The sequence below is a fragment of the Clinocottus analis genome, unplaced genomic scaffold (genome assembly GCF_023055335.1).
Source record: "Clinocottus analis isolate CAN_PGR_092001 unplaced genomic scaffold, fCliAna1.0.p SCAF_5, whole genome shotgun sequence".
NCBI classification, from domain to species: Eukaryota; Metazoa; Chordata; class Actinopteri; order Perciformes; family Cottidae; genus Clinocottus; species Clinocottus analis.
The window spans coordinates 19,839,262-19,854,340 of record NW_027176207.1 but is presented as its reverse complement, the minus strand read 5'-3'; the positions used below and the strand labels follow the sequence as shown (position 1 = coordinate 19,854,340).

Genomic DNA, 15,079 nt, shown 5'->3' with positions numbered 1-15,079 from the left:
TTGTCGTCTCGCATCAGGAGACTTCAGGAGGAACAAAAGTTTTTCTTCCTTTTGAAACTTTCTCTGAACAAAAATAGAACAAATATTTACAATCACTGTAAAAAATACATGAAGAGCAGAACGAGCAAAATCATGTTGTCTTTCTAAAAGACATAACTTTACAGCCACGAGGAGTGAGGCGCGTGTGTGTGTGTGTGTGTGTGGGGACAGATTGTGCGTCACCACGCTGAAGCTGTTGTGCGTCTGCTGTGAGGACAAACACACAAACACACAAACACACACTCTCTTGTGTTATTGCATGAAGAGCTGAAGGACCACAGAAGAAGAAAAGAGACACAATGTTGCTGTTTTCACTTATTGACGATTTCTTTTGTATCGATTTATGATTCATGATGAAGATTATTGATGTTTCAAAAAGATACTCCTCAGGTTATTATATTTCATATACATATATACAGTATATACATATATAAATACACATATATACAGGATATATGTGTAGATATAGATTTATATATACACACACACATGTATATATAATATATGTGTGTATATATACATATTTGTATGTGTATATATATATAAATCAACATCATAGAAAAGCTTTATGTGCTCTGCAGGCGAGTCGTTCTCAGGTGTTTTCACCTGAGAACGACTTTAATACTGATGAAGATGAAGTCTGAGGAGGAAGGTTGTGCAAATGAAGAGAGAGAGAGAGAGAGAGAGAGAGAGAGAGAGAGAGAGAGAGAGAGAGAGAGAGAGAGAGAGAGAGAGAGAGAGAGAGAGAGAGAGAGAGAGAGAGAGAGAGAGAGAGAGAGAAATTAAAAAAATTAAATTAAATCCTCGTGCTGAGAGCTTTTCACTCACACACACACACACACACACACACACACACACACACACACACACACACACACACACACACACACACACACACGAAACCAACAGAAACACAAAACTGGAATTATTTCTTATAACAATATTTAAAGAAACCTTTATAGAGGATTCTGTTCTCTCTATACACGACGCTAACTTATGGAAAAGAAGAAACAATTATATGTTAATTTATACATATATACACAAATGAATATATATATATATATATATATATATATATATATATATATATATATATATATATATATATATATATATTCCAGTCACACTCCGGCTGCATTGCAGATAAAACTAAACAATTATTTCCAGAACAAAAATGTACAAATTTTCCTCCTTTATCAAAACAAATAAACATTTTTTTCTTCTTCTTCTTCAAATCCTTTAAATATTCTACTAAATGTTCTCGTCTTCGTCACGGAGACTTTTTCTCGCTCGTTCTTTAAATAAGAACTAAATAAAAGTTTCTCTCCGTCTTCCTGCCGCTCTATAAACAAAATGTACAGACGAGTAAACACTTGTAAACAAACTGTGTGTCCGTGTAAACACTGTCCTTTGTCTTTGTGTGTGTGTGTGTGTGTGTGTGTGTGTGTAGCTGCTGCAGTAAAACGACGACAAGCTTTAAACATCATATTAAACTCTACAAGAAGCAGCGTTTAGTTCTCCAGCTCATAAAACAACCAGTAGTAATGTTTGTTTGTTTGTTTGTTTGTTTGTTTGTTGAATGGAGTGTCCAGGAGGAGCACGCTGCTGAAGTACCACACGGCGACAAGAGGGAGACACACACTGCCTGAGAAGATGCTGTTGTTGGTTGTTTGTGGGGGAACTGACGTTGTTGACGTAAACAAACGTCTTCAAAATAAAATGATAGAAATGTTTTCTGACGCGTCGACGTTCATGATCTCTTTGAGCCGACAAAAACAGCACGATAATAAAATGAAAAGCTGATAATCGTTCCTTTTCTCTCCTCTTCCTCCCCCTCCTCTTCCTCGTGCTCCTCCTCTTCCTCACATTAAAGCGTTGCAGAGCTCATAAAGCAGCAGGATCAAAGTGAAAGAGCTGAAAAGAAGCGAGAAACTCGGTGGTCTGATTCCAAGCAGGCGGCTCCTTCTGTCATCATTATTTCCTTTCTGTAGTCGTCCATTTTCTGTTGTTGTTGCTGTTGTTGTTGTTGTTGTTGACGTCCTGCTTCATTCCAGAGTTTTTTATTTAAAAAGTTTCTAAAACATTTTTCTTTTCTTCCTTTTTCTCGTTAAAAAGAGACGATCGTAAAGGTCTCGTGACCCGGAGAGAGGTGCATTGTGGTCCGTGGTGACGTCACACGGAGCCGCGTGTGTGTGTGTGTGTGTGTGTGTGTGTGTGTGTGTGTTCACACCGCTGACACTTGCTCATCTGGAAAAGAGAACAGAAGACAAAGTTTGTCAGAGAGTCGACACGTGAAGACGAAGATGAGAAACAGATTTAATTATTATCTGACCAGAGAGGAAGAGGAGGAAGAGGAGGAAGAGGAGGAGAGAAATAAAGTGTGTAACTACAACCTTGATAAGCAAGTTTAATAACTACATAAATCATTCATATTATTAATATTACAAGGATTGTGATTATTATAAATAATAATTATAATAATGGAAATAATATATAAGTCAAATAAATAGATTAATTAATAAATAAATAAATATCTAGATTATAAATATTAAATCAATTATTATATGTAATAAGATACAACATAGATAAATAAATTATATTAATTAATAAATATATAAATTAATTAACAAATAAAAACATATTGTATAACAAATACATATGTAAATGAATTAATAAATTTACAAAGAAACACGCTAATTAATTATTAAATAACAAATAAATATGTAACTTAATTATTAAATAAATAAATACATTAATTAATTAATAAATAAGAAATAAATAGGTGAATTAAGGAGGCGTCCTCATGTGAGTCCTCGTCTTCATGCACTGAAGACCCTTTCAGAATAAAACACCTGGAGCATGGTTATTAGTTCTAATACTTCTAGTACATGGTTATTAGTTCTAATACTTCTAGTACATGGTTATTAGTTCTAATACTTCTAGTACATGGTTATTAGTTCTAATGCTTCTAGTACATGGTTATTAGTTCTAATACTTCTGGAGCATGGTTATTAGTTCTAATACTTCTACTACATGGTTATTAGTTCTAATACTTCTAGTACATGGTTATTAGTTCTAATACTTCTAGTACATGGTTATTAGTTCTAATGCTTCTAGTACATGGTTATTAGTTCTAATACTTCTAGTACATGGTTATTAGTTCTAATGCTTCTAGTACATGGTTATTAGTTCTAATACTTCTAGTACATGGTTATTAGTTCGAATACTTCTAGTACATGGTTATTAGTTCTAATACTTCTAGTACATGGTTATTAGTTCTAATGCTTCTAGTACATGGTTATTAGTTCTAATGCTTCTAGTACATGGTTATTAGTTCTAATACTTCTAGTACATGGTTATTAGTTCTAATACTTCTGGAGCATGGTTATTAGTTCTAATGCTTCTAGTACATGGTTATTAGTTCTAATACTTCTAGTACATGGTTATTAGTTCTAATACTTCTAGTACATGGTTATTAGTTCTAATACTTCTAGTACATGGTTATTAGTTCTAATACTTCTAGTACATGGTTATTAGTTCTAATGCTTCTAGTACATGGTTATTAGTTCTAATACTTCTAGTACATGGTTATTAGTTCTAATACTTCTAGTGCATGGTTATTAGTTCTAATGCTTCTAGTACATGGTTATTAGTTCTAATACTTCTAGTGCATGGTTATTAGTTCTAATACTTCTAGTACATGGTTATTAGTTCTAATACTTCTAGTACATGGTTATTAGTTCTAATACTTCTAGTACATGGTTATTAGTTCTAATACTTCTGGAGCATGGTTATTAGTTCTAATACTTCTGGAGCATGGTTATTAGTTCTAATACTTCTAGTACATGGTTATTAGTTCTAATGCTTCAGGTCATCAGAGCGGTTCTCTCGTCACGTACCGTCCTCGCTGTCGAGCTCCGGCGGCGGCAGGCAGACGCTGGCCGGTCTGGAGTGGCCCTGCGTGGAGCCGGCGGCCCGAGGCTCCTGGTGGTGGTGGTGTGGGTGGTGCTGGGAGGAGGAAGAGGAGGAGGAGGAGGAGGAAGGGTGGTGGTGCTGGGAGTGATGGTTACCGGCCAGCCTCCGAGCCTCCGCCAGCCCGCCGGCCGCCCCGGGGCTCTGCAGGAGCTTGCTCCTCTGCAGGGCCACGCTGTAGTCCGGGGGCCGCAGGTGGGGGGGCCTCGGGTGGAGGAGGAGGCCCGGCCCGTCGGCCAGATCCCCCAGAGCCAGACCCTGGTAGCCTGGAGGGGTGGGAGGGGGAGCTCGGTAACGCTCATCCATGGTGGGGGATGTGACACAATACACTGGATGGAGGGGTGCAGACCAAAAACAGAAAAGGGAGGGATGGAGCAAAAAACAAGGGAAAAGGGCGGAGAGGGAGGGAGGGGGTGAAGGAGGAAAGGGGATGCGAGGAAGTCGCCGGAAAAAAAAGGAAGGTGAGGGACAAAAGAAAGATGGCGGGATCAAATCAAAGTGATGTTTCTCCAACACAAAACACAACTACGCATGCGGCCGCACGTGTCCAGGAGCAAAAGAAACACAGACAGCGAGATGAGATGGACGGAACCGGAGCGATCGATCGGTCGATCGATCGATCGCCTATCGATCGAACGACAGCCGTTCACCAGATCGATCGACCGCTTCTTTAAGTAAAGAAAACGTTGAATCGTTCGGTTTGAGGATTAAAACCTGAAGAGCAGCTTAAAGACACTTTGATCGCTCGTCAACATTTAGATCTAATTGTTCCTTCGTTTTATCTCTAAAAGCCTCAAGAAACTGTTTTAAAACCGGTTTGTTATCCTGGTGAAACATGAAACAACAAGATTTCATTTCCTGTACTGACGTCGGCCATCTTGACCCGCCCAAAACAACTAAAAACAACAACAACAACACAGCTTTTAAAACTCGAGAAGACGGGGTGAACTACATCTAACGCACCCTCCGGCTCGCCCGCCGGGTTCACGGGGAATCGAACTCGCGCCCCGCCCCCTCACCTATCAGGCCTTTCTCTGTGCTCGACGTCACCGTTTTGTAGGCGGGGTCGGCGCTCGGCCCTCCGTCCTCCCCGGCGGGCGAGGAGGCGCGCTCCGAGGTGTTGCGGCGCTTTATCGTCCCGTAGCTGCCCTCGTAGGTGTCCGACAGCGAGCCGGACGACGCCCAGCTCTGCCGCGACTGACTGGACAGGTCCGAGCTGGAGTTCCTGGAGTGGTGCCGGGCGCTGGCGGCGGCGGCGGCGGCGTCCTCGCCGGCCCGCGCCGCGGCCTCCACCTCCGCGATGGCCGGCGGCGCGTGCTTGAAGCCGGCCAGGTGCGCGTGCGGCAGGCACAGCGGGTGGCCGTGGATGCCGTGGTCCCAGGGCCGGCACGAGGAGGCCGGCAGGCTCTGGAAGGAGTCGTGCGAGTTGGAGGAGCAGGACGTCCAGCTGCCGCGGCCGCTGTCGGCCACCGAGTCCAGCGAGGCGTGGTCCGGGGTCAGCTCCTCCGTGGAGATGGAGGAGGTGAAGGTGGAGGCGCGGGACGCGAACCCACGGGCCAACGAGGAGGAGCTGCAGCGGGACGGAGAGAAAAGAGTCAAGCGGAGCAACGACCTCCAAACTGTTGCAGGAACAGTTAAAGGTCATGAGTTCATCACCCACATGGAGACATTTACTGTTTGAAAGACAAGTTTTTGTAACTTACATTATGCAAATGCTGCATTTATCTTATTAAATATGTGATAAGTTGCATGAACACTGATAAAAAAACAGGTTGAACATTATTGTTTCATTCTGTTGACGTGACAGTTGAAGGTTTTCTCTTTGTTTCACTCCATAAATCAGAAAATAAAGTGATGACATGTTTTATAAATGAGGCTCTGAATGACAAACATTAAGAGGATTATTTATTGTAAGTTATGAAATGATTAAATATGCACATGAGGCGTCATCTAGTGGCAGCTTGTGCTGATTTTAAAGGAAAATCTACAGATGCAAAGAGACAGAAAGTAGTAAAATAAAGACCTGAAGGTGTATTTTAGATATTTTAATGTCTCTGTCTGAAAGAAGAGCTCACAGTGCAATAAAACTCTTTCATCCCTCTTCCTCCTCCTCTTCCTCCTCCCGCCCCTCTGATCGTAACCCTGATACCTGACTCCATAAAAGCATTGATTGGATGCATTCTCTGCATCTTGGCGTTGCATAAAATAAACAAACAAACAAACAAAGCACACACTTCAACGTTTCCCCATCGAGCTGATTCCGTTACGAGCACTCAGGAAAGCCTGAATTGAATTATTGGATTACCTCGTGCCGGGCTGGTTGCTGTCAGAGTTTAAGTGAGCCGCGCTCTCGGCGACCGGGACACAAGTCGTTGGCGTGCCGGCGGCGGTGCCGGCGCCGGCGGCGCAGATCCTGCCGCTGGTGCAGCGCTCGTCGGAGCTGGGAGCCGGGACGGAGTCCACCGAACAGATGCTGGAGCGGGACGAGATCTCACTGTGACTCGAGTCCGACAGGTTGTCCGCCTTGCCGGGCTGGAGGAGGGCGTAACCTGGATGGAGGAGAGGAAGAGGAGGAGGAGGAGGAGGAGGAAGAGGGGAGTGAAACACTGCTGGTTGTAACATAACATACACACAACAAAAAGGAGATGAAACGATAAATGAGGAGACTTGTTGGTGTAGAAAACAACTTCCAGGAGCAGCAATAAAGATCATGTCACTGAACCCAAAGGGTCATCCCTCTGTCTTTTATTTTGAAGGGCATGCTGGACAATCACATGGAGAGACAGTGTGACGTTTCGCTGCACTTTGACACCGTAAAGTCACGGGAAGTCAAGTGTGATCGTGCCCAAATTGACGACAGAGATATTACGAACATATTTAATGAGGCTGCGGGGAAACTAACGAACATGCCGATAAAATATCGCAGCCAACAAGAGAAACTGTACGTCTTAAATATCACGATCAACAAAATGTAACGTTGGGGTGATAAAGTGAACTCGGTGTGCTTCCTGCTTTGAATAATGGATCTGAAAGTGCAACACAAGATTGACAGAAGAACAAACAAAGTGAAATCGTTAAATAAAATGTATTTGTTCTCGTCTCTCTGTCCCTGGAGTCACACTTAGTTTCTCTCTCTCTGTCCTCGCTGTCAGACGTCTCTCCTGCTGGAGCTCCTGTCCCTGCACAGCCAGAGGAAAGGGTTGGGGCTGACCGGCCTCCTGGCTCTCTGCTCTGCCTGAGGCGAGGAGGAGGAGGAGGAGGAAGAGGAGGGGCCCTCTCCTGCTCCTGCTTCCTCTCCATCACCGCTCAGACTCCCTCTGACTGCCTCCTGCCTCTCCCTGGACTGACTCCTTTCCTTCAGCACCCTGAACGGTGACATCATCCTCGTCCTGAAGGCGGACTCTGCGGCTCCTCCTCTTCTTCCTCCTCCTCCTCCTCCTCCTCCTCCTCTCTGAGCTCCCTGCCTCTCCGGTCTCCCTCTCCTTCGCGAGCCTCTCTCAACTGCCTCCTCCTGCGTCTCTTCCTCTTTCTCCTTTGCCCCTTCACTACTCTCCTCCTCCTCCTCCTTCTCCTCCTCTTCCTCAGTCTGACTCTTCCTCTCCCCGCTGGGCTGCCTGGTCATCAGCAGGATCCTCTTGTGGAGGAGAGCCCCACCTATGCCGTAGCTCCGCAGGCCGGCGGCGTTGGCGGCGACCTTCGCGCCGGCGTCGCTGGTTAGAGACGACGAAGAACCCGACATGTTCATCTGGCCGCAGTTCTGGGACTTGGCCACGCCTCCAACTGGGAGGAAGGAGAGAGAGGAATCATTATTATTGAATTGTGGGGTTTTTTTTTTATTCAACTTGAAATAAACTCAGGGACTAAAACACGAGAAATCAAAAAAGTGTGGAAAAAAACAATAATTGACTTCAAATCTTCACGATCAAGAGACATAATTCATAATTTGTTACTCCAAAAAAACTACAACACTCAGCCCTTGAAGTAAGGAAGAGTAACGCCACGTTATTTGTTTGTGGATTCGTTTGTTGTGTGTCTGCGTTTTGGGGTAAAATAAGCATTGAACACGTCATCATTGCTCTCAGTAAATATATTCATAAAAGAGCTGTTGACATGAAATGTTGAGACACACAAAGACCATCAAACAAATAAGTTCAGAAATGAAGATATGTCTAATAAAACAATGCATGAGGAACTAGCCTCAGGTGTGATTTGGGTCTTTTCTTCCTCACTCAGTCTTTAAATGTTTGGTTTTCTTTGTATGTCTGGATTACTCGTGTTGCTACCGACATCTGGTCAAACCTTCATGTCAACAAAACCTCGAGAAATATATTTCCTGAGAGAAACGGTGGCGTGTTTCATACTTATTTTACCCGCTTGTGTGCTACGATGACATGTATTCACCCATTTAATAATTCAAAGGCCTGTTTTTGGGAGTAATAATATTGTAATAATAGAGTAAAGTACAATATCAGTTTGAGGAAAAGGCCTCGAGGGGAGGAAACAACCTGCTACGAGGGAAAAAAGAGATCCGGGATCCATTTCTAAAGGATATTATCTCTCTCTCTTTAAATATTCTCGGCTAATCCTCCTGCTAACAGCGTCCCTCCAGAGGAGCTCTCTGGGTAAGAGTAAGGGTGAAGTCTTCTTCTGCCGCTGACCTTTGCGCGGGGAGCCCTGAGGCGACGCCGTGGGGCTGGAGTGGAGGGAGGAGATCACGGACGCGCCGTCGTCGGACGGCCTCTTGGAGATCCACTCCTCCGACGAGGCGGCGGGAGGCTTCTTCACCACCTGGGGAGAGCTGGAGTCTAAAGGGGAGGGAGGGGGGGAAAGGTCACGGAGAGGTCAGTGGACTTATGAATAATCACGGTAGAGCGTCTGATGATGATGATGGTGGTGATGAGTACTGACTCGGAGGGCCGATGTCCTTGGCCGTGCTCTTCTTTCGCAGAGGGTTCAGAGGGACCTGGACCTGAAGGACTTGGGACACCCGGTTCTGCGTCTTCCCCGAGGGCAGAGCCGAGCGCAGAGACACCGGGGACATGTCCGACTTGGTGGACCGCCTCTCGTTCAGGTTCTTAGACACTGAGACCACGGGAGGAAGAAAACGGGTGAGCATTATCGCATTAATCATTCATTCATTGCTTTAGACGTGTCGGATGCTGCGGCGTCCCCGTTATACTCTGCAGTACACTTACAGGTACACTAGGTGGCAGTGTGAGCCAGTAAAAATACACAATCAGTGCGTACTCTCAGATCAGGAGAAATTGCAGCTTGAACCCTGAGTTGCAAGCAAAACGTGACCCCGAGCAGAAGGTCAGAAGGTCAGAAGGTGGAGGCCGCGGTCACTCACGGGTGGTGTACGCCGGCTCGCACTGCAGCGACATGATCTGGTGCTTCTCCTCGTCGATCTCCACCGCCATGTTGGACAGGTACTGCTTCACCTTGCGGGCCATCTGGGCGTCTTCGTACAGCTTCTTGGCGTTGAGCAGCGAGCTGCGGCGCACTCGCTTCTTGTGGGCGCCGCCCTGCACGTCCAGCATGTTGGAGTTGGTGCTGCCCTGACTCAGAGACCTGAGGGATGGAGGCGAGGGAAGGGAAGGAAGGAAGGGAAGGACGATGAGGAGACGAGGAGGGGGGGGGAGGGCGAGTCAAATGTCGACGGACGAGCGGAGGGGAAAGATTGAGGAAGAGAAGAGCCGAGAGGGGAGATGAATGCAGAAGATAACGAGAGGGGAAGGAACAGGAAAGGACAATAAGGACGGATCAAATAAAAACAGGCACTTTTCTCGTCAAACACTTCCTCGACTGCGACGTCCGTCTTTGAGCAGTTTAAATTAAACGGGACCATGCAACCGGGAGAGGGAGGCAGCTCCTCGCTGGCGTGCCATGCGATCACAGTGCAGAGCAGCATTGTCAGGATGGAGGGGAGGATGAGGTTAGGCGACCAAAAGATGCACAGGAGTCGATACGGGGAACATTATGCCGGGGATGCAGATATGAACAGAGTCAAATAGTATCTGTCGACGTGTCTCAGGGAGAGGAGGACGCAGCTGGAGACATCGTTTTGGTTTATTAGAGCTATAAAAAGTCCTCAGTGTTAAAAGAAAACTACAGCGTGACATTCACAGTGAGACCACAGCGTTTAAACCAGGTCTCTGTGGGAGGCTCTTTGTCCCGCCTCTCCTCCGCTGTGATTGGACGGCTGCGTAAAAAGTGACAGTGACGAGCACAAACCTTCAGCCACGGTCCGTTTGGTGAACAACTCTTCTGGAACTAGTCGGTGTGTAAATTTTCATTGTATTTTATTACTTCAAAGACTTCTTTTCTTCTCCATGACGGCTTAAAAGTCCATTTAGTTCATCGAGAATGAACTTTAAACCTCAACAATTGAATCTACAATCTACAATTTCATTGCAAACGGGCAGTAATCTCTACGTTTCATTGTCTCTTATTCATGAAGACGACGTGCAAGTCTTTGTTGATCGTCTTTAAACAAACCCGTAGAAGTCGCGAGGAGCTTTACATTTTAAAAACGACCCTCTTTCCTTCCTGCCTGCGGTCATCAGCGCGTGAATGTGTTTAATTTCGAGCTACTAAATGACTCAAACATACAGCCGGATGAACAGCGAATGGGTCGATGGTGGACCTCGGTATGGGTTCAGGTGATGCTACAGATGGGAGGGTTAATGATGACACACAAGCACAGGCGGAGATGCTAAAAAAGGGGGCGGGGCATGCAGAGTTTATAGCGGTGGTGGTGGGTGTGAATCTCTGCTGGTCCAGGCCGAAACAGGAAGGAACGAGTTCCAGGTGAAACTTACCCTAAACTCTTCCACCTCTTCTTCCTGAAAGCAAGAGGTGTGAAGATTGAAGCGTGACTTAAAGACAAGTTCAGGGGGGTGGGGAGGGGGATGGGAGGGGGAGACAAGACTATGTAGAGGTCATGCCACCACAAACAAACAGGAGATGATTGGCGACGGGAGGACACCAGACGGACGACGCCTCCTCACATCCACCTGGAGGAGAGGTGCGGCCTTGTGCAACGCGAGAGAAAAGAAAGTGATTTCACGACAAGAGGCCCCGTGAGCTTGTGATACGGGGGGTGGCGTGCCCTCGTGTCCTTGCACCCTTGTGTCCTTGTGTTGCTGCATTCCAGCAAAATCGAGGACAAACGAGGGACACGGACCGGGAAAGTGAGTGAATCTCCGCTCTGAGTGAGCCCTCCAGGTGGGCTGGTGGTGGTGGGGGGGGTATGAGGTGGTGTACTGCTCCTCCCCACCCTCTCTTTATCCCCTCCTCTTATTTTATCACAGTTTCGTTTCTGTCTTTTCTAAAACGCTCTCCTGTACGGAGGGAGTTAATGATTTGGCATCACTTGCTAAACGAACAGATGATCTGTTCATTGGCACAATGACACAATTCTTACACCAAAAAATGGACGTTAGCCTCCGAAGATTCCTAACTTAATAGCATGTTTGCGTGAGACACTTGCGTAATTAACTTTCTTAAAGGAACAGTACACCCAAGAGACCTAAAAACAGATTCCCTCCCCTCCCCCGTGGCGCTGTTTATTCGTCTTCCCTCCAATAAAACCGGACTATACAAGAATCTTGTGGTGCTCGAGTAAGAGCTCGACACCCGTGTGTCTTTACCAGAAGTCATGACCTGGTTACCGGCATGAAACCGCCCACAACGAAGTCTGCGGCTTATCTTCAGAAAAAAGAGCCGTTGCCGCTGAGTTATTCTGTATTTTAGGCCGGCAGATATCTTCAAAACTCTGCAAAAATCACACCGAAACAATCCAGATTGATCAAAAAAAAAAGCTTTAGAGATGAAGAGTGTGTGTTTTTGGATTCTGGGGCGAACTGTCCCTTTAAAGCCTCCTCTGTGTGTGTGTGTGTGTGTGTGTGTGTGTGTGTACCTCTGTCTGAACATGAGGGCCGGGTCCATGTTGGCCGAGGTGAGCCGCACCACGTGTCGGATCTCCTTGGCGATCATCCTCAGCTTCTCAAAGTTCACGAGGCCGTCGACGCTGGAGTCGTTGCCTGAGAGGAAGGAAAAAAATAATATTAAAAAAGTCAGATGTCGACACCGCAGGAGGGAGATAAAAGATTCATGCATTTGGGGACATTTTTCCTTAAAAAATCTCTTTGTTTTGGGTCTTCTTCTCGCCTGGAAGACGGATCAAAGCGGCCTTTCATGCTCCGTCACGCTGGCCCAGTTGAGCATTTTATTTTGGGAAACTTGCACAATTAGGAGAAAACTTTCTTTTCGGTTCCTGACATGAACACAGACACGGAGCACCTTCAACCTGAGGACACCGACGCCGGGGAGCTGGTGTCCTCGTGTAGCTTCATGCTGCTCACTGAGGTTATCCAAGGTAGGCGTGTCTTATTGAAAGTAGGTGTGTCTTACTGAAGGTAGGCGTGTCTTATTTAAGGTAGATGTCTTATTGAAGGTAGGTGTGTCTTATTGAAGGTAGGCGTGTCTTATTGAAGGTAGGCGTGTCTTATTGAAGGTAGGCGTGTCTTATTGAAGGCTCACATGAACGGACAGGAACGGCTGGACCAAAGAACAAGTTCATCGCTTAATTATTTATATTTTTAATCATGTTTTATTGACGATTTTGAGCCTTTTTTGTCAGGTTCCCCCAATGCTACTCGTTTTTCGTTATTATGAGAAGTTCTATGGGGCAAAATAAAAGAAGAGTACTTCAACTTGCCTTGTATTGTTGTATTTTAATGTATTTTGATGAGAAGTATATGTGATCAGGTAAAATGTACCCGACATTAGTGATGGTGTTACTATTTGTAACGTCGGGGTTAAGGAGAAGTCAGCTCGGCTGGTTTTGACCTGACAGTGTGCTAAAAAAAAAATACAAGATGGGGAAGCCTTTTAGCAGAAGTAAACCTCCTGAGTGAGATTGAAATTGATCAGAGGAAGTAGGCGACCTCAATCGGAGCACAGCGACATGTCACGTCCCAGAAACGGCCTCAATCTGGAAAAAAAAAAGAAGCAAAAGCAGCGACGTGCACGTAAAGCAAAAAGACATGCCGCCGTCTCACCTTCGTGCAGGAAGGTGAGGTCCTTCTTCACCACGGGGAACAGCGGGATGATGGGCGGCTGCATGCTCTGGCTGCTCAGCACGTTGCGGTACTTGGCCATGTTCCTGGACGGGTCGAAGACGTCCTGCAGGTCCACGAACAGCTTCTCGTACTTGCTGGGCAGCTTCTCCCACGAGCCGCGCAGCCGGGCCACCGGCGCCAGGTTCAGGCCGCTAGGGAGAGGAAGAAGAGGAGGAGGAGGAGGAGGGAAGGGGAGAGAGGAGGAGGCAGAGGGAGGACAAGGAGTTCAGTTTTAGTGCGCATGGTCAACGCACACAGTCGAATACTACGTTTTCTAGCGGATCCTGGAGGCGTGGCCTCATTAAGACGTTTATTTAAGCATTTATTTCCGCTCTCCTCTTTCGTAATCTTTCCCGTCCCCTCGCTCCCTCGCTTCTTCACTCGATGTCCTCCATGTTTTACTTTCTTTTCCGTTTGTTCTCCGAGCGCATTAACAGCTGTTGATAATATGATAATAACAACCTTTCTGTGAATATTATTAATGTAAATTCTCTCTTTATTGCTTTCAGTCTGAACAGTGTGTGTGTGCGCCGCGGGAGACCCTGCATGTTACACACACACACACACACACACACACACACACACACACACACACACACACACACACACACCAGCAGCAGCAGCAGCCGTGCCCTCTGTCAGCGAGCAGCTTCAGCATCAGAGAGCCATATGTGCGAAGGCGACCCGCTAAGAGGAGGCGTGTCGAGGGCCGCGGGGGGTCGGACACCTCTGCGGCGCCGCGCTGAGCTCCACGGCCGCCGACTCTCAGTCAGGCGGCCTCTCGATCAGGCGAGTAACCGGTCAATTTACATTCATTTAGTCTGTTAAACTTCGGAAAACACAAGATATAAAAGCGGTGCTTTTAAGCGACTCTTTGTGTGAGAAACTTAATCAATTAGCGCCGACTCTGTTGTGAAGCTAGGGGGTCCAGATCCAAAATGGACGCGGTCTGACGTGATATGAAAAATAAATATATATATTTATGCATTGCACAAACTGTAATCCCTCCAACTCATCCAACCACACATCCTCACGTCTGCAGCGCTGCATCTTCAGTATTCAAACTGCTGCGGGAACCAGACAACACCCTTTTTATACTCTATAATGAAGAACATAACCAGTGAGATCATGACGACACACACACACACACACACACACACACACACACACACACACACACACACACACACACTGGAATAAACACAAATAAATGGAGAAATCGGAGGGTTCGAACACAAAAAACATCTAAGTTTTCCTCCTAAAACAAGCTTCGGGCACTAATCTGTCTCCCCTCGTGTGGATTTGATCACCTTCCTCCCACCAGGAAGCTGGTGGGAGGAAGAGGAGGAGGAAGGCTCTCCTGTGAGGAAGGCGAGTGGCCGAAGCTCATTTCCCACTAAAAGCTGTCGGAGGCAGACGGGGACTAAACGCTCACCTGATGATGGCGAACATGGAGTTGAAGTTCTTGCACTCCCTGCAGTGCAGGGCGATCTTGATGAAGTGCTTGATGATCTTCATCCTCTTCAGGGCGTTGGGCTCCTTCAGGATCTCCGTGGCGACCCAGAAAGTCTCCTGGTTTATCACCTCCTCGAACTGCTTCAGGTTCCCACTTCCCACCGAGGAGTCCAGTTTGAACAAGTCGTCCACGTACCTGGAAACCACCACGAGGAAGTTAGAAATACTTTTTGTATGTATATATGTGGAAAAATATGCAATGTGGACATTGATGCTTTCCAGCTGCCGATCCCTGACAAGTCTGTGAGGAAATTGACAGGAGAGCTAGCACTGTTAGCGACGTTAGCAACACCGCTAACGAACGGAGAATCCCTTCTAGTTACATTGTGGTGCGTTCAGGCTCTGTTCGGTGAAAGTGGGTGTTCGGGCGAAGGTAAATTATAACGCTGGCAACGTTCAAATGTGTCTTAAAATGGAGCTTTCCTGTA

General features: G+C 46.3%; 1 protein-coding gene across 9 annotated transcripts in view; it reads right to left on the bottom strand.

Moving 5' to 3' along the window:
• Positions 1-1,584: 1,584 nt before the first annotated feature.
• Positions 1,585-15,079, bottom strand: part of rapgef6 (Rap guanine nucleotide exchange factor (GEF) 6) — a 106,792-nt gene continuing 93,297 nt past the window's right edge. For 5 of the 9 annotated variants that reach the window (XM_068600426.1, XM_068600427.1, XM_068600429.1 and 2 more), the window contains 12 exons: positions 14,572-14,787; positions 13,077-13,288; positions 11,933-12,056; positions 10,833-10,856; positions 9,362-9,582; positions 8,920-9,093; positions 8,670-8,816; positions 7,666-7,791; positions 6,317-6,560; positions 5,031-5,581; positions 3,939-4,340; positions 1,585-2,286 (listed from right to left, as the gene is read on the bottom strand). In XM_068600426.1, the coding sequence (XP_068456527.1) occupies positions 2,264-2,286; positions 3,939-4,340; positions 5,031-5,581; positions 6,317-6,560; positions 7,666-7,791; positions 8,670-8,816; positions 8,920-9,093; positions 9,362-9,582; positions 10,833-10,856; positions 11,933-12,056; positions 13,077-13,288; positions 14,572-14,787 (2,464 nt within the window). In that variant the 3' untranslated portion in view covers positions 1,585-2,263. The remainder of the gene's footprint in view (positions 2,287-3,938; positions 4,341-5,030; positions 5,582-6,316; positions 6,561-7,665; positions 7,792-8,669; positions 8,817-8,919; positions 9,094-9,361; positions 9,583-10,832; positions 10,857-11,932; positions 12,057-13,076; positions 13,289-14,571; positions 14,788-15,079) is intronic. The other 4 variants (XM_068600428.1, XM_068600432.1, XM_068600433.1 and 1 more) reach the window with 2 other exon arrangements.